At 43.9% G+C, this 21,921-nt stretch overlaps 1 protein-coding gene across 11 annotated transcripts in view; it reads right to left on the bottom strand.

Moving 5' to 3' along the window:
- PLEKHG1 (pleckstrin homology and RhoGEF domain containing G1) overlaps positions 1 to 21,921 on the bottom strand; it is a 223,045-nt gene that overhangs the window by 116,961 nt on the left and 84,163 nt on the right. For 3 of the 11 annotated variants that reach the window (XM_019951564.3, XM_019951568.3, XM_019951569.3), the window contains exon 1: positions 11,445 to 11,670. The exons of 5 other annotated variants lie outside the window; for them this stretch is intronic. In XM_019951564.3, coding sequence (XP_019807123.1) covers positions 11,445 to 11,523 — 79 coding nt within the window. In that variant the 5' untranslated portion in view covers positions 11,524 to 11,670. Of the gene's footprint in view, positions 1 to 11,444; positions 11,672 to 13,122; positions 13,287 to 21,921 lie in introns of those variants that run through there. 3 more of the 11 variants (XM_019951560.3, XM_019951563.3, XM_073789727.1) reach the window with 2 other exon arrangements.

Here is a 21,921-nt window from a genome sequence, read left to right as displayed (position 1 = left end):
TCTGTTACCCACAAAAACCTTACAGGACTTAGTACATGGAAGTCATGTACTGAACAAAAGTATCTTATTGAACTACCTGCTTAGGCACTAGAGACCTCAGATAAATGTTCTAGAGAACAGTTACATTACAATTTTTAAAAATTTTGAAATAAGTATAAATCGATAAGAAGTTGTAAAAAAAAAAAAAAGTACAAGGAGGTCTCCTGTATCCTTCACTCAGTTTCCCCCAATGCCAACATCTTGCATAACTATAGTATGGTAACAAAACCAGGACAGTGACATAGGGCCAATCCACAGAATATATTCAGATTTCTCCAGTTTTAAGGACAGTTACACTTTAGTCGTGAAGGACATACGAGCAAAGAGAAGAAATTAAAAGGAGATGTGAAGGCGATGAACACAATCACTATCATCTGATGTTACTTTGAAATTTGCCTTTATATGTACTAGCCGTGAGAAGAAGATAAATGTTAAGCTCCCAACTTGTATACATGATAAGACTCTCCCTGAAAAAAGAACTTAAATTTTTTTTCGGAGACTGAGCTTAACAACTGTAATCGGATTAACCTGTTTTCCAAATCATCTATAGATATGAACACTTATCATGAAGCCACTTAGCCTCTTTTAAAGTGAGAGGTGAACTCAAGACTTGCACACAGTCCTGTCCTTGTGCAAACACACAATCTGCACAACTGTCATAAAAGGATAAACGAGGAGCTTTAGAACTTTCTGTGTTGCCTGGCTTGGAGTAATTGGATTTTGTTACATTTCCCCATATTGTGTTCATTATAAATTAGTCTTATCAACTCCTTAAAGGATCCCAAAATATTTTTCCGTGAGCATACTCTGTTTTCTTATGTATGTATTTGGAAATACTAAAATGGAATGTTTCAATTAGCTGGAATAGGTGAGGTTTTCCTCTGTATCTCATTTGCATAATATACAGTCAGGTTGGGGAGTCAAATCATTAACACAACAGCTTCCTTAACTAACAACTATCTTTCAAAATGGGTATAACACAATTGATCTGCCAACATTTGCTCTTTAGCTGAAATATAAACATAAAATAAAAAAACCCAGCAGCAGCCCACCGGAAGAACCAAATATCTTCAGAAGTTCACAAGAAGTAGATTCTCCAGGTCTGTTAGAAGGGAATAGAACTACTTTCCTGAGCAGATAATGATGTGGTGACATTTTGGATTCTTCACCCTAAAAAAGCAGCTTTGGTATAATAGGAAACAAAACACTGCATTTTCCCTTTGCAGGGTGGGAGCTGTCTGTGTCAATCTGCCCCCAGACAGTCCAGCCAGAGTAAACAGATGTTTCAAGGGTTGGAGAAGCCACACTCGCCTCCACCGGTACTCAAAATGCTGACGACCTCCACTGGGGTCATCTGAATTCTAAATGACCAAGCAGAACTCCTACAGAAGGCTCCTCCCTTCCTGGGCCAGCCTTGAGCAAGATTCTGAAATAGGAGAAGCTTGTCCTGGACCACACTGGTGCCACCACCCCATCCCCAGGCGCCCTGACTCACATCCCAGTTGAGTGTCCTGAAATCTCCCCACTCCCCTCCCCTTGCCCCCGCCCACCCAGGATTCACTCCCTCAAGGGCTGGGGCCCTAAGCTCAGCGCCCCCTCAAAGATTCTGAGGACACAGAGACAGAACTCAAATAACCCGCCCAAGGCACACAGCTAGAGAGCTGTAGGCTTGACTCCAAGATCAGTTCTGTCTCCATTGCCTAAGGCATGACCAATTGTTCTGTGGCCTAAGTCATCAAAAATATACTATTGTATCCATGTTTTTTAAGCTCCAGAGTTGACAGATTGTAATGATCCTTACTCTTTCAGAATCAAATCATCACATATACTCTGTTTCAGCTCCTGGAGAAATTTTTAAACGCTTAAAAGTATTCATATATTTAAAATTATTCAATACTTCCAGGGACTTCCCTGGCGGTCCAGTGGTTAGGACTCCATGCTTCCTCTGCAGGGGGTCTGGGTTCAATCCCTGGTGGCGGAACTAAGATCCCGCATGCCATGCGTCAGGGCCAAAAAACCAACCAACCAACCAAACAAACAAAAAAGTACTTTCGGTAATAACATATGGTTTCCAAACAATCTTTAGCAAAATCTAGCACTATATGTATATATACACACACACACACACACGTATATCATTGGAACCCACCCAAATAATCAAAACCAAAAAATATTTCATTGGCCATAGCATAATTTTTGCATATTTTCTTGGTAGTTCAAAAGTAATTTTACTCTTGGAAATACAACAAAGTCTTCTGTTTTACAGATCGCAAGTAAGGAGACAATCACTTCTGTAACAGCTTTCATGTTTGATTTCTGACACCCACCATAACACCACTCGGGGACTCCGTCTCAACACATTACGAGTACTTACCTTGAGACCTTTGTCCTTTGCACAGATGATTTCTTGTATTTTGGACTTAAAAAAGCACTTGTAAAATGATGCTCATGAATCAGTGATTCATTTTTCAACTCCTGGTTGGCTAAAGATTCCTTTCATGCATTTTGGATAGAGATGCTGTTGTTCAGAAACACCCACACAGTGAGATGGAGCTGAAGAAAACAGACCCTGGACCCAGCACTGGTGCTGCCCGAAGAAGGACAGGCATGTGTGCATTCGTGTGATGTGTGTGTATAACTAGATAGTTGAAGTGTTTGGTGCAAGATTAAGAAGTGTCTAAATGTCATCCTCTGATTTCAAATGAAAACTGCAGGTTTTTTTTTTTCCCCAGAGCTGGCAGCCTGCCATCACCGCAGGCCTTAAAGTGGCTCAGGGCTTTGGGGAGAGGGGGGGAAATATCTTCCACACAGAGCGATCACCGCCAGGGGCATCACTTCGGTCTCCTGGTTTTAGCATGAATTCCACAGCCAGACTCCCTAGACTTTCAACTTAAGCCATCAAAGAAAAAATTTTAAAGATATATGGGCTTTTAAAAATATTTACAGAGGGAAGACATTCTAAAATATTCTCTGTGATCTGAATTCTCCCTCATCACCATCTTGATATATAGCCGAGGCTTTGGACACTATTTTAGGCTAATACCTGTTTTCTGTACTCTCTGCATAACTTATATAAAGAGCACCCAGGTTCATTTGACTGGCTGTGAAAGTGGTCAAGAAAATGAAAAACTAACCTTTTTTGAAGGTGAAGCTTCTAAATTTGAATTCTTTTTTTTTTAATGGTTCCTTCCCCCTTCTAGAGTGATTTCAGTAGGCACCCTTGGTTACTTTACAGATATTTTCACATGAAATCTCCTCCATTCAAGAGGGGCACATTTTGTTTTCAAGAAAACTTCAAGAGCCAGGTAGAGTTCCTCATAGAAACTCTCAGGTCGGACCTCTGCGAAACAGCGGTCATGGATGTTGGCGAGCTTGTGTCTGTTCAGCACTGCCATGAACACTTGGTGATCCTTATAAGAATGACAAGGTCTCATCCGGCCCTTACAAGAATTCAGTTGTCCCAGTTTCAAAGCTGGGCAATTCGAGGCTTAGGCAAGCTATGTAACAAGTCCAAAGGGACGCAAGTGGAAGCACAGGAGCCAGGATTCTATCCAGATCTGTGTCCTTAACCACTGCCCTGTACCTTAACATTTCAAGGAAAGGGGAATCAACAGTTTTCTCAACAAGGAAGAAATACTTTCTGCAGTCTAGGATCCTAGTCTATAGATCAGAGCTATCTTTGTAGTGAAATCCTAATATTTTCTACCCCTTATCTCAAACGAAGACCAACTAAAGGCAACTCAGCATCAACAAAACAAAAAATAAAACCACCAACAAAACAAAACAAAAGCCAAAGGACAATGTGCTATATCTGCAGCTTTTAAATAGTTTTTCAAAATGATCACACATGAAAAAATTACATTTGTGGAAACCTCAAGCTAAAACCACGTTCTGGAATCACAAAGCATTGAGCAACTTCTCTGTAAAGAAAATGGAAACCAGGGTCGATTTTCAAGGAGGACAAATATTGCTCTTTGGACCAGAAACTTGTTGCTGAATCTCACCATGCAGCAAAAGGCTTATAAACTTTAGAAAAAATCAAGTTCACATGGAAACAAAAACACAACAGAAACTCCAATATGGAGACTGACAGACGCTGCATGTCTTCCTAGTTCTTTTCAAAGCCATTGTTGGCTATTAAAATGTCCAGGGAGAAATAATAAAATACCAACAATTCCAGTATTCCAGGGGAAATGCTTGTGCTCGTTTTTAAACTTTGGTTTTGTAAAATTTACTAGCAGAGAAGGTTAATGAAACTGATGACTTATAAGGATAAGACAGTTCCAGTTACTAGGAATCAACTAGAAAACCTCTAAAAGGTGGGAATCACTCAGTCATGAGGACCACACAGTAATATGTTTTTACTATTTGCCAGGTACCATATTTACACTTTTAAAAAAACCTATCTCATTTAATTCTCATAACAACTCTAAAAGGTAGGTATTGCTATCATCCCTATTTTGCACTTGAGGAAAATGAGGCACAAAGAGATGAAGTAACTTTCAAAGTCATATAACAATGAAGTGATAAAACTGGTATATAAGCCAGACAGTCTAACTCTGAGGCTGAAACATTTACCCCCTCTGCTATGCTAAGTCCATGCAGCCAAGCTCTGCACGTAAGGACAGGGACTGTTCCCGCATAACTGGCCTAATCGTGGCTAGAAAACAGGAATTGCTGCCATGTTCCTTCTGCAAAGGCTCTTATAAACTAGACTTGTGATGCCTCTCTCTGATGGGTCACAGCCCAGTTCAAGAGTGAAAGCTCCCAGATAAAGTATCAGGAGTGCGTAGAAAGATGTAGATGAGTGAAGCAATAACTACATACGAAGCGGTACCAATTTGGTGGGGAATAACTTCTGAACTCTTGTGTGACATAGCCTCTATCTTCTGAAGTGTTATTTGCATCTTTTACCATTTCACCCTGCCTCTCCAGCTAGTCACAAGCTCCCTGAGATCCTGACTGGGGCCACTCATGGCTTGGTAACCCCCTCATGGCTCTGTGTCCCCCTCATGGCTTTGTGCCAAGTAGGTGCTTCCTGGACGTGGTTGCATGATTTATGTGTGCTGTGGACACCCTCCTACAGAGGCTGAGCACCAAGCTGGCTCTTCGTGGAAGTGATGCATGAAGATGTGTGGAGAGAGGTGCTGAGAAGGCAGCCAAGTGTTAGGAAACAAAGCCATGGAAGCTGTGAAGAGACAGACCTCATGCAGACCGGGTTGGCTGATCCAAGGAACTGTGCTGGACACTGACCAAACGGGGTAGTTACTGATGCAGGACCTCAGAGTCTAACCCAGGGAATTCAGAGCCTCCTGCATAGGCAATTTGGATCACTGGCTCATGACACGGGGGGGAAAAGAGTCTGCCAAAGGCTTTGTTTGCTGACACGAGAGCTTCCAAGTCCCAGAGTTAAAATGATCAGAGAGAAAAAAGCCAAAAGTCAAGAATCAGTTTCCGGGAAGGGAGGAGACAGTGCTTAAGTCACACATTTTATTTATTTGCTTATTATAACGTGCTGAATGGTGCGCCACCAGTAGGCAAATACCTCTTCACACTATTCTGACAAAGCAGGTAGAAATAGGAAGACTTACAGAGAGACAGTAAACCCCATGAATCCGCCTCTGTTCCCCAGTCCAGTGAGCCCTGGGGAAGCTTCTATAAGTTTCCACCACTCCTTTTTCAGCAGGACTAGTCTCACATCCTGAGCCCAGGGTGAGGAATAATCGAGTGGAGAAGACTATGTGGGGCAGAGCTTCGTAGCAGGGGGTGGAGTAGGATTGAATCTGGCTGGAAGAATCATTACCTACGTGAACGTGGGTAAATTGTTGAACCCCTTTAGGTTTCAGTTGCTTCACGTGTAAAATGGGGACAATGTGGTACTTACTGCAGATCGCTGAGAGGATTAAGTGAGATAATGCATATACAGCATTTAGCCAACTGTCCTGATATATAGAGAGATCTTCACACTCGTGTTTTCTTAGATTCTGTATTTGTCTATTTAGTATCCATTAATTGTAGGACCAAACAAATAGCCAAAGTTCTTTACTTCTCCCCTGTGATCCAGTGATCTCTGAACCACTCCCTTATCTAACTCTCACACAAAACCCCAGGGCCAGGTACCAGACAACCAGGGGAAGCCCCTATGCTCCAAGGCCAGCTGGAATTATTCAAACGAGTCAATCCTAAACTGTGGACCCTGCCCTGCCCTTCACGGGCAATCCCACGGAAACTCCAATAAAGTTTGGCCTAGGCTTTCCTCTCATTTCTTTCTGCCTCCTGGCCAACACTGGTGCTTCCCCATGTGGCCCCACATGGCATGCCAGCCACCCCCACCCCCCTTGGGAAATGTAAGTAATACAAATCTTTTAGTGGCATTAGTCTCTCAGTCGCTTCCATAAATTAAAATCCCATGGGGACAGACATTGAGACAATAGAGCTTAATAAACAACTGCCATGATACCTGGTCCACAGGCCGTAAAACGGAATCAGTTAAGTCTCTGTCTCTTGTTTCCATCCTTCCTCTCCTTACTGTCAGTTTCATAGTTTGGGGCTGAATCTTTATAATGACCTCTTTAATAATATCTTGCTAAATTCAATTTCTTGCTTCCTCAAGCCATGTCTACATGGCTCTCTTCTAAAACTCAGAATGTAGGTTACTCTCTGCCAGGAAAGCTTGATAGAGTTCCCTATGGTCTACGAATCAAGCAGATACTCCTTATCTTAGCAGTTAGCCTTCTAGGGTCTGGACAGGTACTGCAGCCATATTGGAACACTCAACACTCAACACTCCCCCTAGCTTTTCATACCTCTGGGCCTTTGCTCAGGCTAGTGTCTGCCCTGGGGATGCTCTTCCCACCGTTCCTTAAGTATGGAAATCACAAAGCACTTGGGGAATCAGGTTTGGGTAGAACTTATATTCTCTTTAATGGTTACCTGAAACTTCTCCCAGGTCCTCAATAAATATTTGGTGGTGAGCTGACTTTATCATCTGACTTTGCTCCCAGAATAATTGTCGAAAAAGAAAGTTGGTTGAGATTTACAGCTACCTTTTCTTACTAGGTGGGTGGTTGAGCTTGGAAAGGAATGAGAACCATTCCATTCATACAAGGAGAAGCTGTTCCCCAGCCGACATAATGAAGGAAATGGTGGTTTAGAAAGAATCTTACAAATTACTCAAAGATGATTAGAGGCTGTCACCGAGAAATGAGGAAGGAAGGGGTTTCTTTTCGACTACAGGGTATAGAGTCCCACAGTCAGAAATTATTATTTTATATTGAGGCCAATGGTAGTCTGTATGCCTTCGAAATGTGAAAAGCAATACTAACTTAAGTTCCTGGTATGACTTACAAGGCATCAAGATAGATTATACAGGCCGTCTATGAAAACCAGGCTCCTTACTTGATAACATTTTGCAGTCATGTTTCTGAAGGCCCGGCTATCAAATAGTCATTGAGTGCCTACCCTATAGAGACACTGGCCATGGTGGATTTAGGGTATCAAGCCATGGAGCTCTGACTGAGCTCAGCATCTAGATAAGGAGGGAGGATCACAGGCAAAGTGAATGGTGGGTGCTGCCTCAGCTACCCTGCAAATGAGCAACACGGCCAGGTTTTTTGGGTGTTCACAGGAGCTTCACTGAAGAACAGAATTTCTGAAATAGTGCATGCACTAAAGTGGGCATGATTTCACTCAACAAAGCAAGTCACTTAGTTGCAACTTAAAATGGGCAAATACAAATGAACTTATCTACGAAACAGAAACAGACTCACAGACATAGAGAACACAGAGACTTGCCGTTGCCAAGGGAGAGGAGGGGAGGGGAGGAGAGGGATGGAGTGGGAGTTTGGGATGAGCAGATGCAAACTATTACATATTGAATGGATAAACAACAAGGTCCTACTGTAGAGCACAGGGAACTATATTCAATATCCTGGGATAAACCATGATGGAAAAGAATATGAAAAAGAATGTATGTATATGTATAACTGAATCACTTTGCTATACAGTAGAAATTAACACAACACTGTAAATCAACTATACTTGAATAAAATAAATTAAAAAAATAAAATGTGCAAATGTTTATTCTTGGTTAGATATTGAGAAAGGGGGTGGGGAATCATATACAGAAAAGGTGTCCTTGGATGAGTTACTTCCTAGTCCAAGGGCTTCATTTTGCGTTCCTCCTCCTTTCTCTCATGTCCTTCACAACTTTTGGAATAGTCAAAGCACAACGAGAGCACATTTTAGTGCGCTGAGTGGTGGACTGCCCATATATACGTGCACATACATCCTTACTTATTTGGACAGAGCTGGCAGAAACATAGTTACATTTTGTATTTAAAGGTGAACACTGTGAATCACCCACATCCACCCTCGTCTCCAGTTTCCCTGCTCCAGTGAGGTGTCTAAGAGCTTCTCCGACTTGTAGCAGCTTCTGTTTCCGTTTCACTGTTCCCAGTTCCTGAGTCCAGCACTGAGAAAGAATAGCTATGTAGACAGCACCAAGAGCAGCTGTGAGTTGAGAAGACTTGATTGACACCACACTGCTTAGCAGCTGGGATACTCAGATCACCCTCAAAACAAAACAAAACACCACCAAATAGTCTCTAAATTAGTATGAACTGGGCATTACCAGATTTCCTAAGTTAACTTTTGACATGTCACAGTTAAATATTTATATTATATAACACATCTACTCTGATATTCAGTGATCTATGGAGTGTGAAATAATTGCAGTTAGCAATTTTTACGTCCAAAGAAAATAGCATTGCTCCAGAAAATAAAGAACTAAAGCATAAAGGTTATATTATTTTTTATTTAAAATCTCTTTCCTGGTACCTAAAAGTAAAATCTTATAAACTATTCATCTGTCCATCTCAAGATAGATTTGCTGAATAATTATTCTAGGCCAGGACCTGGACTAGACATTAGGGATAAAAAAGATTTTTAAAAAGATGAATCTATGGCCCCTGCCTTTAAAGAGCTAACTGAAAATCAATACCTTCCTAAGAGTCTCTTCAGACTTCAAATAAATATAAAAATACCAGTAGACTGAAAAATATCTGAAGATTCTTCTATGAGCAGGTTAGAAATTACGGTATAGTTATGGGAGGGAGAATAAAACAGAAGGAAATGAAAACATACTATCCCTTCAGCCATAAGAAGGAATGAAGTTCTGATACATGCTGTGGGTGACTCTTGAAAACATTATGCTAAGTGAAATTAGCCAGACGTGAAAGGACAAATATTGTATGATTCCACTTACATGAAATATCTAGAATAGGGACATACCTAGGGACAAGAAGTAGGTTAGAGGTTACCAAAGGTTGGGACAGGGGAGAATGGGGAGTTACTGCTTCATGGTTACAGAATTTCTGTTTGGGGTGACAAAAAAGTTTTGCAAGTAGACAGTGGTGATGGTGGTATAAAATTATGAATGTAATTAATACCACTAAATGGTACACGTTAAAATGGTTAAAAGAGCAAATTTTGTGTTATATAGACTTTCCCACAACTTAATGAATAATGTAATGTAACAGAAACAATTAAATAGTACCCTTCAATTGGGTGAATTGTATGGCCTGTAAATTATATCTCAGTAAAGCCGTTAAAAGAAATCCCTCACATGTTAGCATATTACTTTGTCATCTTGTAAAGCTCTGAATGTTCTTAAATAAATATACTAGGAGCACAACTGGGCGCTCAATGTTTGAAATATTACGATTCACACTTCTTTCTGAAGGCCAGATGTTACCAATAATCACTAACTCTTCTGGCCGTTTAGAACACAGCTGAGCCTTCTATCTTTTGCATATCTGGTTAAATAAGGAATTGACTATCTGCCATGAATAAACTTATTGTGAAACCATTTTCACAATAGTCCCTTGGCTTGATTCTTCTTGAATACCATCAGCCTGAAAAGTATGGTTGGAAACCACCATCAGAACAAAACAAATGACAACTTTTGATTTTCATACCTCTCCACTGTAGGTTAGCAAGAGGCCAGAGTAAGGCAGTATCTCGAAAAATGCCTGGCACGTACTGGCTTCCAATACATATTTGTTGAAATGACAGAACGGTTAGCAGTTACTGCTTGGGAACCTCTCAGGGCTCTGGGTCAGATAGAAGCCTTCTGAGGGGCAGCAGTCCAGCTCAGAACACCCCTGGGAGTTGATTCCTTCTGGGCTCACCCCTGGTTCCTCTGTTAGCTCTGTGCTTCTCTCATAGGTCACTCATCAGCAAGACCAAAGAGTTCCCTTCTAAGTAAGTATCATTAAGAAGTCCAAGGTCTAGGGGACTTCCCTGGTGGCGCAGTGGTTGAGAATCTGCCTGTCAATGCAGGGGACATGGGTTTGATCCCTGGTCCGGGAAGATCCCACATGCCACGGAGCAACTAAGCCCATGCGCCACAACTACTGAGCCTGCGCTCTAGAGCCCATGTGCCACAACTACTGAAGCCCAGGTGCCTAGAGCCCGTGCTCCGCAACAAGAGAAGCCACCGCAATGAGAAGCCCACACACCACAATGAAGAGCAGCCCCCGCTCGCCACAACTAGAGAAAGCCCACGCGCAGCAACGAAGACCCAACACAGCCAAAAAAAAGTAAATAAATTAAAAAAAGAAAAAAAAGTCCAAGGTCTAGACAGAGCAGAATGAGGTTAGGAATTTCCAAAGTTTTTCATTCCAATGCAAATTTCTTTCAAAAATTTGGAGCTAAGTTAACAGGAGAGCTACATTTTGGTCACGAGTTCTATTGCTGCCTCAAAACAAAAAGTAGCAGAAAATAAATATAATTAATGGGGAAACCCAGAAGCTAACTACTTTTTTTTATAGAAGTATAGTTGATTTACAATGTTGTGCTGATCTCTGCTGTACAGCAATGTGACTCAGTTCTACACATACAGACATCCTTCTTTAATATTCTTTTCCATTATGGTTTATCACAGGATATTGAACATATCAATAGTTCCCTGTGCTATACAGTAGGACCTTGTTGTTTATCCACAGAAGCTAACTACTTTTACCATTGCCCATACCAGAAGTAATAAAGTGATACGATTTAGACTACAATTTGCCAAAGCCAATAAACCTCTTCTGTCTTATTAGTCAAATACACGTATCATAGAACAAGGATTACATCTTAAAATAAAAGCCTTTGAAGGAAAATAAGGGGGGATAATGATCTCTTACTGTGTGATCACTGAACGTCCCTGTGTCTTTGACTAGGAAAAGAGAAAATGAACCTCCTGCCATGAGTTAGCCATGATTTATAATAACCTAAGAAGAAAAGCAGATTCTAGATTTGTCAACTCTATTTGAAGGGGGAGAAAGCTTGTAAGCTCATTATCACCTTCCTGAACTCTTTAAAAAGGAAATCATGCAGTCATAGCAAAGTCACAAACCTACCCTGAGTCTGAATTCCATCTTGACTCTGGAGAACAGAAGTCTGGATTCTGCCCTTCGGGGAGAGCTGCGATTCCTCCATCCTCTGACCAGAGCTCCCACCACGGTTGTGGACCCCAGGTGGCCGTAGCCCCGCTGGGCGGCCGGGAGGGGGTAGATAGCCCTGTCAGGCTGCCACCGTCAGGAGGATCCCATCCACCTGCGATGGTGCTACACCCCAGACAGACAGGTCCGGGCAGTTCCACCTGCCCCGTCCTCCACCCACACGCTCACCCTTGTGTTGTTGATCCTCCCTCAGGAGGCCCAGGGAAAGTGGGAGATGAGCCGAGAAAAAAGCAAAAACAAAACTGAGTGGTAGGGCTTCCCTGGTGGCGCAGTGGTTGAGAGTCCGCCTGCCGATGCAGGGTTCGTGCCCCGGTCCGGGAAGATCCCACATGCCGCGGAGCGGCTGGGCCCGTGAGCCATGGCCGCTGAGCCTGCGCGTCCGGAGCCTGTGCTCCGCAACGGGAGGAGCCACAACAGTGAGAGGCCCGCATACCGCAAAAAAAAAAAAAAAAAGACTGTGTACCTGTGATAAACCATAATGGAAAAGAATATGAAAAAGAAGCTATATATGTATAACTGAGTCACTTTGTTGTACAGCAGAAATTAACACAACGTTGTAAATCAACTATACCTCAATAAAATTAAAAAAAAAAAACCAACCCCCTCAAACAGACAAAAATGACTGTATATGTGGAGGGGGGCATGTACCTGTGTATCTATTTCTCTTTTCCCAGCTTATTTTCTCTCCTAAATTGGAACAGCTATCAGACAATTGTTTTTCCAAAGAGAACCAGTCGTCTAGATAAACAGAATTTGTTTCTGAAAAGTATTTCTAATGTCTGGGTGTTCACGTCACAGAATCATAACAGCTTTTGTGGATGAGGAAAGTTGATTAAGGGAATTTAATAAAAATTCACAATCATGTCAATACTCGAGAACTTTAAAAAAATGAATTGATTCCGATGACCTAATTCTTTTCTCTCTCCTGGTGAGCTAGCTGGAGTTGCCTCAGACTGGTGGGTGGGACCTGAACGTCAGGCATAGAGTACACTGCTCACATATGCCCCCTCCTGGCCAAGATGCCAGGTGCACATTGGTTAGAGACCGAGGATTGCCTTAAAGCTGTGGGAGGGGCAAGGGGTAGAAAGTTCTGGAACCCCCTTGGTATGCTATATTCATTTAGCCTGAATTAATTATAGGCAGGCTGAGGCTTTTGATATTATTTTCTGTCCTAATGACTGTTACGGATTACACAGTTGGAGTAGATGGAACGACCCATTACCTGGCTTCACTCCTCTCTTCCCCAGCTATACCTTATCTAATAGGCTCAAGACTGTTTCTGCAGGAGGGAAAATTCCCCAAATCCCTCCATATCCATTTACAATATTTCTTTTAAAGAGCCTCCAGTGTACTAAAACGCAGTAGTGTTTGGGGATACATATTTTATGGATTCAATTAGTCAAAATTGCCCTCATTTGCTTATGATTTTGACTTTTCCAAACTGCAGAAAAACTTTGGTATCGTGGCAGATGGAGGGAAGGCGGAAATGAAGGATGGGATTTGAAATGGTCTAAGAGTAGGAAGCTGCTGGTTCTATTCTCTGTTCCCTGACCTCAGCAGGGGTTCAGACACGCACCTGGGGCAGAGTCTGCAGGCAGGGAGGGGCAGCGTTTGCTGAGAGGACAGGTCCTGGTTCTCCTTGAGGTGCGTCTCCCACTTCCTCACTGGAGCGGGGGCTCCCTCTGCCGTGGGCAGCGCCCTCCACCTCCCAGGGCTGAGCCAGGCTCTGCTGGGGTTCAGGGGAGAACTGCTCAGGGAGCAATGCCATCTGCCCTTCAGGGGAAAGAGGAAAGAAGCCTTCAATAGTCTCTCAGTTCCGGGGACCCCCAGAGTCACAAAGACAGCCTGAACCTGCCTTCTGCTGGGGATACCCCCTGTGGGAGTTGGGCGGCATCAAGGAAGGACAGCAGGGAGCCCGTTACTGGAGCCTGGGGTCTGGTCCCGGCTTAGAGGTGAGGGATTAAGCAGGGGTCTTGAGGATGGTCCAGCGTCACTTGCAATTCATCAGGGGACGGTCAGGAGGCAGGAACGTGGTGGGTGCATTTACCCTGAGTCATCTCTCAGGGGATTCTGTGTCCAGTTGTAGGAGACTAGACGCGGGAATGCAGGGTGGTAGGGATTCCAGGAGAGGAGCTATCAGGAGGAGCAGAAGCCACCCGGCCCCATCCTCAGGGTGAGGTGGTGGAGATAACACAGTGATGCTGGAAGCAAAAGATCTGCTCTGAAGACTCTAGAGATCCACTAATGCCCCCAGATGGAGCTTTTCTTTGAGGGTCGATCATTAGTGCTGCCACGTATATGAGATCCCTGCAGACACCCGTCCCCAGTGGGCCAATGAGAAGTCCATGGTGGGAGACACAGGGCTCGTGGCCAGAAGCACAGCAAACTGCCCTAATTCAGACTCTGAGGACCCCGCACAGCTGTTGTTATCAGCCACCAAGGTAAGACGGACATACGTGAGAAAGGAGGTGAACGGAGCCAATGGATACTTGAAATAAAACTCCCCAGACCCCAGCCCTGAACCCTCCCGTGGGTACGGCTCCTCTGTTCTCACAGTCCCCGGGCGCAAGAACCACAGAGCTTGTCCCCCTCTGCTGCGGCCATGGACGTCTGCCCCACTCAACCAGCTGCCTCAGACCTCACTGCACATCAGAAACACCTTATAAAATACAGATTCCCAGGGCTCGCCCTGAAATGACTGCTCCCCTAGGTCTATGACAGTGCCGGGGGGCCTGCATTTTCTCGAGCTCCCCCCACCAGCCTGGAATTTTTTTTTTAACATCTTTATTGGAGTATAATTGCTTTACAGTGTTATGTTAGTTTCTGCTTTATTACAAAGTGAATCAGCTATACATATATATATACATATATCCCCATATCTCCTCCCTCTTGCATCTCCCTCCCTCCCTCCCTGTCCCACCCCTCTAGGTGGTCACAAAGCACTGAGCTGATCTCCCTGTGCTCTGCCGCTGCTTCCCACTAGCTATCTGTTTTACATTTGGTAGTGTATATATGTCCATGCCACTCTCTCACTTCGTCCCAGCTTCCCCCTCCCCTTCCCCGTGTCCTCAAGTCCATTCTCTATGTCTGCGTCTTTATTCCTGTCTTGCCCCTAGGTTCTTCAGAACCTTTTTTTTTCCCTCTAGATTCCATATATATGTGTTAGCATAGGGTATTTGTTTTTCTCCTTCTGACTTACTTCACTCTGTATGACAGACTCTAGGTCCATCTACCTCACTACAAATAACTCAATGTCGTTCCTTTCTATGGCTGAGTAATATTCCATGGTATGTCTGTGCCACATCTTCTTTATCCATTCATCTGTTGATGGACACTTAGGGTGTTTCCATGACCTCACCAGCCTGGAATTGATCAAGGAAGTTCTGAAGAAACGAACTTCCTTGACTGCGGGCTTCTTGAAGTCTGCGACCTTCAGTACTTTTGCGGCCAGCACAGTGTGTGTGGCCAGCTTGTAGTCTGCTGGATGAGGAGAATCAATGCCCACCCCTCGTCTCCATACCCACTGGGCTGCCCGACCCCCTCACCCTCCCCTGAAGCCTCCTTCCTTGCTCTAACCCCAAGGCCACCCTGGCTGCAGCAGCCGTTCCATGACATTGCTTCGTCTTCTCTCCACCCCAGACTCGCACACTTCACTCGCCTGTGAGGTTCTGGCCCAGAACAAGATCGGCCGAGGCGGCAGCTTCCTGTCCCCTCAACCCCACAAAGAACGGCTCCGTCTTTGCTTCTGATGTCTGAGGCCCTGGGTACCATGATCAAGGGGTCTGCATGGGAACTCAAGGTTTTGCAGCAGCAGGGAATACTTTGCTGTCCTTAGTTTGCCGGTTGTAGCAGGTGGACGCTCAGTAGGCAGGGTTTTCCCTGACAGGAAGCTGAGCCGTGACCATGACCGCTGTGGGAAATGTGGCCAGGAAGAGGAAGAAGTGTAACGTCCTGCCCACAGAGGGCAGCCCCACCCTTCCAGGTTCCCACACATACACTTCCTGACAGAGGCCCGCCGGAGGCCGACTGCGCCTTTCACTGGGACGCGAGGGGAAACGGCTCGCCCTCGAGCCCATGAGGTCATCTCCCCCCTCCACCCCCTGTCAGTCTTATTATAAGATACCCTCCCCTTCCACTCACGAAAACGGGCACACTGGGGAAGGAAACACACTTTTTTCTTTAGACAGAATATCTAGAAAACCAGAATCATACTGAAGGCTCTGAAAAGGTCAATACGGCTCAAGACAAACTCAGCTCATGGATGTTTGCTTCCAATTTCCTATGGTGTCTATGAGTTACTAACAATTCTCTGAATTTCAGAAATATAGGTACTGTTCCCACCCACCTTCTGAAGAGGATGAGGGCTGAATCGGCCACATGCTTCTTTGTAACCCCTTAGGGCCTGGTTCTGGGCACACAGGGGGCTCTCAGAAAACGCTGATTGTGTAAATGCACAATGTGATGATATGGTTGTCAACTGCTAAAAGGGCTTTGAGCTACCAGACTAAGAATGGCTTCCATCTCTGCAGCAGATAGGCGACCTCAGCTCTTACTTCAGGAAGGAGCTGTTGGGTGGAGGGTGGGCTGTGTGGAGAATTTCTGCCTGGCTCCTGAGGTTTTCTTCCATCTGGGTGGGCTTCCAAGAGCTCCAGGTCTCTCTTTGACTCCTCACACACATTTCTCTTGGGGGCAGGAATCGGAAATTAGATCGGCAAACACAGGAGGGAAAATCGGGCAGGGGTAGTCTAGCCCTACCCTTTGGCTCCGGTGGCAGAGAGCTATCCACAGGTAGCAAGGTTCTGCTTTACTTCCCAGGAAAGCTCTGCTCCTATGTGGGGAAGGCTGCCCCTCTTCAACCCACTGGTGGGAAGGCTTCTGAGGCTGAGTGTAGTATTAGGATGCTCACCTGCCCACAGGTGTAAGATGCGATATCCAAGGTCGATCTTATCAGTAATAAAGGTGGGGGGTTAGTCTCCATCTGCCTTGCTCCTTTGTTTCAAATTCTCAAATTGGTTCAGAACCTGGATGGAAGGAAAGGGTCTTAGTTGCCCTTTGCCCGCAAGCCCCAACATCTGGTGGGTTGGCTCCTGGACATGGCATTTGGGGAGCAAAATGACTCCTGGAGATTGATGCTTCTGGCAGATGCTGTACCAAGTGTGGGCCACTGGTGTTTACCCGGCAATTTACAGCAAATTGTTTTGTGCCAGGGTTGGCTTTTATGGTCGTGCCATTGCTTTTGGGGTCATCTGGTGAGCAGCTTTAAGCTTTATCCCATGTGCAATTTTGACTCTGCCAGCTGACTCAGCTGAAGATGACTTTGCTCACAGGCGAGGGGCTCTTTTAAGAGCATCAGGCCTGCAGGCATCAGGCCTCCCAAGCAGGGCTCAGGCCTCACCCCCTAAGCAGACGGCTGGGTGGCCTCAGCAAGTGTGGGCTTAGCCTAAGGGTCGGAGGCTTTCGGAGGCAGGCAACCACTGCCTGCCCTTGACCCACACAGTGCAGGGTGCTGAAGCAGGTGCACTGAGGCAAAGAGTCAGCGTAGGAAAAGGAGAGTCTGGGTTTACAGGCTTTCCAGATGACAAGACTGGAACAGCGCCGCAAGGCAGCAAGTTCTGCACACACAGCCTGAGGAGACTGAACTTCAAATGAGTAAATGCCGGGCAGATCCAGGCGGCACTAATTGCTCCAATTCTACTCTGCGTTCAAGGCCAAGAGGAAATTGAGGGGGGCAAAATCTGAACTCAGATAGCTCATCCACAGGTTTGAGAGTCTCCCCGCGCTATAGGGCCTCCAGCTGACTTGGGTTCGCTTGGTTCTCTCACTCAGACACCGCTGAGATTCTGCTCTGGACTTGGCGATGGACTTTGGATCAAAGTGCTGCATTTAGGGACGATAGCTGTACATAGCTAACTGCTGCAGGGGATGGGAAATAAAACTTATTTTCTAAACTTGGAGGGCATGGAGCCATTGGTGTTTGCAGAGTTCTCAATAAGAGAAACGTGGAGGAAATTCTCAAAATTTTAAGGCAAAGGAAAATGAAAAGAAAATACTGATGCTCTAACCTCATTTCTTTTCTCTAAGTGATAACCACAACCCAAGCTGAATGGCTCTGAACTGGATGCTGTACCAAAACCAACCAAGCGCTACAGCACAACTCCCCTGTGCCATATGTACGGTCCTCAGTGTTGTAGAGGTCGCACATGGGGAAAAGATTAACGCACGTGTGGTTTCTGCTAATGCTGATAATCACTGAAAAACGTATTTGTAAATTCATATGGAATTTGGATGCTCACATACACAAGCAGGTCTTGGTGTTTAGAGATGTTCATTCACTATCAAAGGCATCTCTTCTCTATCCGCCCTAAGAGTAGAGAAAACGTGCTCAGACTTGCCCATCTAAGAAGATGTTCCCTTGACTTTCCCTGTGTCCTCCTCCTCCAGCTGTAGGTCTCTTCTCCTCAAGGGTAAAAAATCACAAATGGCTTATCTGTACTTCTCTTCATTTCTTCCCCAAGTCACTCCAATCTAGTTCTCCCCTCACCCTCCTCAACCACCCAAACAGCTCTCTGTAGTTTAATGCTTCCTAATCCCACTGCCATTTATCGGTCTCTTTCTCCTACAACTTCTTGACAGCATCCGACACTTGTGACTGCTCCCTTCTTGAAGCACTGTCCTCCCCCGGGGACCATGATCTCTGATTATCTGGTTTCCCTCCCACCTATATTGATATCCTTTTTCAGTTTCCTTTGCAGGACCATCCAATCACCGACTTTACCTTTGGCCCAAACATCTGAGCAACAGACCAGTACATCCAAGTGACTATTTGATATCTCAGCTTTGAGATTTCACAGGAAACTGAATGCTACTGCCATGTGCATGGATATACCAGCCAGAAATTCTGGAACCATCCTTTCCACCTTTGCTCCAGATGGTCAAACCATTACTACTTCCAGTTCTTGTTTTTTTTTTTTAACTTCTTAACTCTCTCAAACGGCACTTGCTTTCCTCTATCTCTACCGTGCTCGTCTTTCATTTGTACTAGTATAATGTTCACCCTGGAGGGTATAGGACTGTCGCACCACAAACTTTTCAAATTGTAAATCTGATGTCAGCCCACCTTTACCCCATCAACTGAAAGCTCTTCCATGCTTTTCATTTCTTCCAGGACAATGATCAAATCTTTGACATGGCCTCCAACTCCTCACAGGTCTAGTCCCTGCCTCCTTGCTCACCTTACCAGCCTCTGTAGCACTACAGTCTCACTGCTCTTCTCTAAGTTCCTCTAGGGAGTCGTGGTCTCTCCACATTGCTCGTCTGCCATGAACGACCTCCCCCCACAGCTACTACTGATCTGTGAGAGCTCTCTACAACGACCACCTCCTTAAGGCAATGCCTGTATTTTTTTCCTTTCTAGCATTTATAATTTGCAATGATTATTTGGTCTATAGTCATCTCCCCCACTAGTCTACCCTGTAATATTGATGAGGGCGGGGACCATGTGTTTTTTGCCCATAACAAATCCCTAGAGCCTGGAATAGTGCCTGGCACAGAGTACACACTCAATGAGCATTTGTGGGATGAATGAGTGAACAGCTATAGTGCATTGGAGACTTTGGTATAATGAGTGTGTATGATATTTCTATCACAGTTGTTGTAATGTTTAAAAACACGCTATTGTTATAATTAGATGCTAAGATTGGATTAAAAGAGTAGCTGGTAATTATAAAAACATTCCCATGGGAAAATATGATCTACGTTATGACCCCCACTTTATTATATGCATTCTTCAAAGAGAGCATTGTGGTGAAATGTGGGCTGCCTATATTGATCTCCTATTTAGATGTAAGATTCACTTCGTCTGTGCCCCTAGAAATCCTACCAATATTGCTGAACAGAGACATAAAGCTCAGGAAGTTTAACAGATGGCTAAGCATCTCATTGCAGCTTAGTATTCATTCTAAGATTAAAACCTAGGTTAAAATATATTAAAAACTGTTAAATGTGTATTTTATTAAAAACACAGCAACCGGAATAAAGAAGAGGCAATGGCGCCTTCTCATGCCTAACCCTTAATATACGGCAAAAAAGATTCTCACACTTAAAAAAAAATAAATTTGTTTATTTAATTATTTATTTTTTGGCTGCACGGGGGCTTTCTCGACTTGCAGCGAGCGGGGGCTACTCTTCGTTGAGGTGCGTGGGCTTCTCATTGCGGTGGCTTCTCTTGTTGTGGAGCACGGGATCTAGGTGCGCAGGCTTCAGTAGTTGCGGCACGTGGGCTCAGTAGTTGTGGCTCGAGGGCTCTAGAGCGCAGGCTCAGTAGTTGTGGTGCACGGACTTAGTTGCTCCGCGGCATGTGGGATCTTCCCGGACCAGGGCTCGAACCCGCGTCCCCTGCATTGGCAGGCGGATTCTTAACCACTGCGCCACCAGGGAAATCCGATTCTCATATTTATTTTCTCCTCTACATCAAAGTAAGGTAAGGCTGCTATCCCTTATTGTGGCACTTTCATTTATATATGCAATTTTATAAGAATCTGTTTAATATATTGGTTTATAAAATTATTAAGATTGTTGTCCTTTTTTTCATGGGTTTATTATCTATTTTCTCAGAAATGAAAGGTGATACATATAGACTGACTTCCAGTTTACAATTAATTGGTATTCAGAGATGTCTGATTTTAAAAACTGCAATATCAATGTTAACCTAATATGATAAAGCCCAGGTTTTCAAGCCATATTTAAAAGGCACATAAATGTTTTTTTTTCTTTTTTAACATTTTTATTGGAGTATAATTGCTTTACAATGGTGTGTTAGTTTCTGCTTTATAACAAAGTGAATCAGTTATACATATACATATATCCCCATATCTCTTCCCTCTTACGTCTCCCTCCCTCCCACCCTCCCTATCCCACCCCTCTAGGTGGTCACAAAGCACGGAACTGATCTCCCTGTGCTATGCGGCTGCTTCCCACTAGCTATCTATTTTACATTTGGTAGTGTATGTATGTCCATATATACACTACCACTCTCTCACTTCATCCCAGCTTACCCATCCCCCTCCCCATGTCCTCAAGTCCATTCTCTAGTAGGTCTGCATCTTTATTCCCATCTTGCCCCTAGGTTCTTCATAACCTTTTTTTTTTTAGATTCCATATATATGTGTTAGCATAAAGGCACATAAATGTTTTGTCTTTAATTCATATATTCATACATTTGCTCATGGATGGTTAGAACAGATTCCCAAGAAAGCCTCAACACTTGGCAGTTGGAAATAACCATCTGCTACAGCAAAACCTTTGTTATTTGTAATTCTACCCTGAAACTGAACCCTATAAAATTGTAGAACTCTCTATTAGATTGGCGCATAACCTTAAACTGGAGAAGGGCCAACATTTCTCTCTCTCTTTTAAAAAGAGTATGTGGGTTAATTACAAGGCGCTGATTGATCGGGATTAGTCTTTAACCCTGTCTGCACAGAAGTAATTCCTACCACTTCCATCCATTAGACTGGGTCAAGATGGGTAATTCAGGCTGAACCTAAAATAAAAACTTTTGTTTACTATGGCATCTGAAGTTAGTGTGGATTATTTTTGTTAAGAAATAATTCTTGTTTATCAATGGCATAAGGAGCTAGATGTCTCTATGCTCATTTTATAGAATTATTAAAGCTTGTTCAAGCAGTGCTCAATTTAGGTGTTCACTGGAAGCAGATTTTAAATATTTGACTAGAAAAAGTGAGAAAACATGTTTACCTTTTCTGGGGCCCCATTTGCTCTCTAAGTACCAGATAATACTCATACCAACATTTAAGGGGTCACAAATACTATTTACATTAAAGACAAGGGAACACACTGAAAAGACCTTGAAAGGTTTCCCTCTTTACTCTTGCTGAGAACATGTGATATTAGACTTTTAAATTAATGAACAGTTGACTTGCTAGATTTTCTAGCTAATGGGATTTGGGCAATCTCAGAGAGATGCAGCTTTAACCAGGTCACCTCCTTCTTGAGGTGACCTTCCTTTCACCTCCCAATGGTCTAAACCTCCCCCTTGATGCCACTGGAGGTATATCCCTTCCCTCCTTCCTCTTCTGCTGTGGTTGTTGAAGGCTCCCAAATCTGGCAGTGCCAGAAATCTGTTCTTGTTTCTGCAGACAGCAAGGAAGTGAGCAAAGAAATACAACTCTTATAGATAATTTAAAATGGTTGTAGCTACCACTATCAATAAAATAGTATAAAAGATAGTATTACAACTCACCATATTAGAGATTAAGCAGGATAATATATTTTGCCTCAAGTTAAATGGAAAACAGACTGTTCAGACATGTGTTTTCAGAATTCAGAAGTTCTTTCCCAATAAAGACAACATTCT

The sequence above is a fragment of the Tursiops truncatus genome, chromosome 12 (assembly GCF_011762595.2).
Source record: "Tursiops truncatus isolate mTurTru1 chromosome 12, mTurTru1.mat.Y, whole genome shotgun sequence".
NCBI lineage: Eukaryota > Metazoa > Chordata > Mammalia > Artiodactyla > Delphinidae > Tursiops > Tursiops truncatus.
Note: the sequence above shows the minus strand (reverse complement) of the source record. Positions and strands in the feature narration are given on the sequence as shown.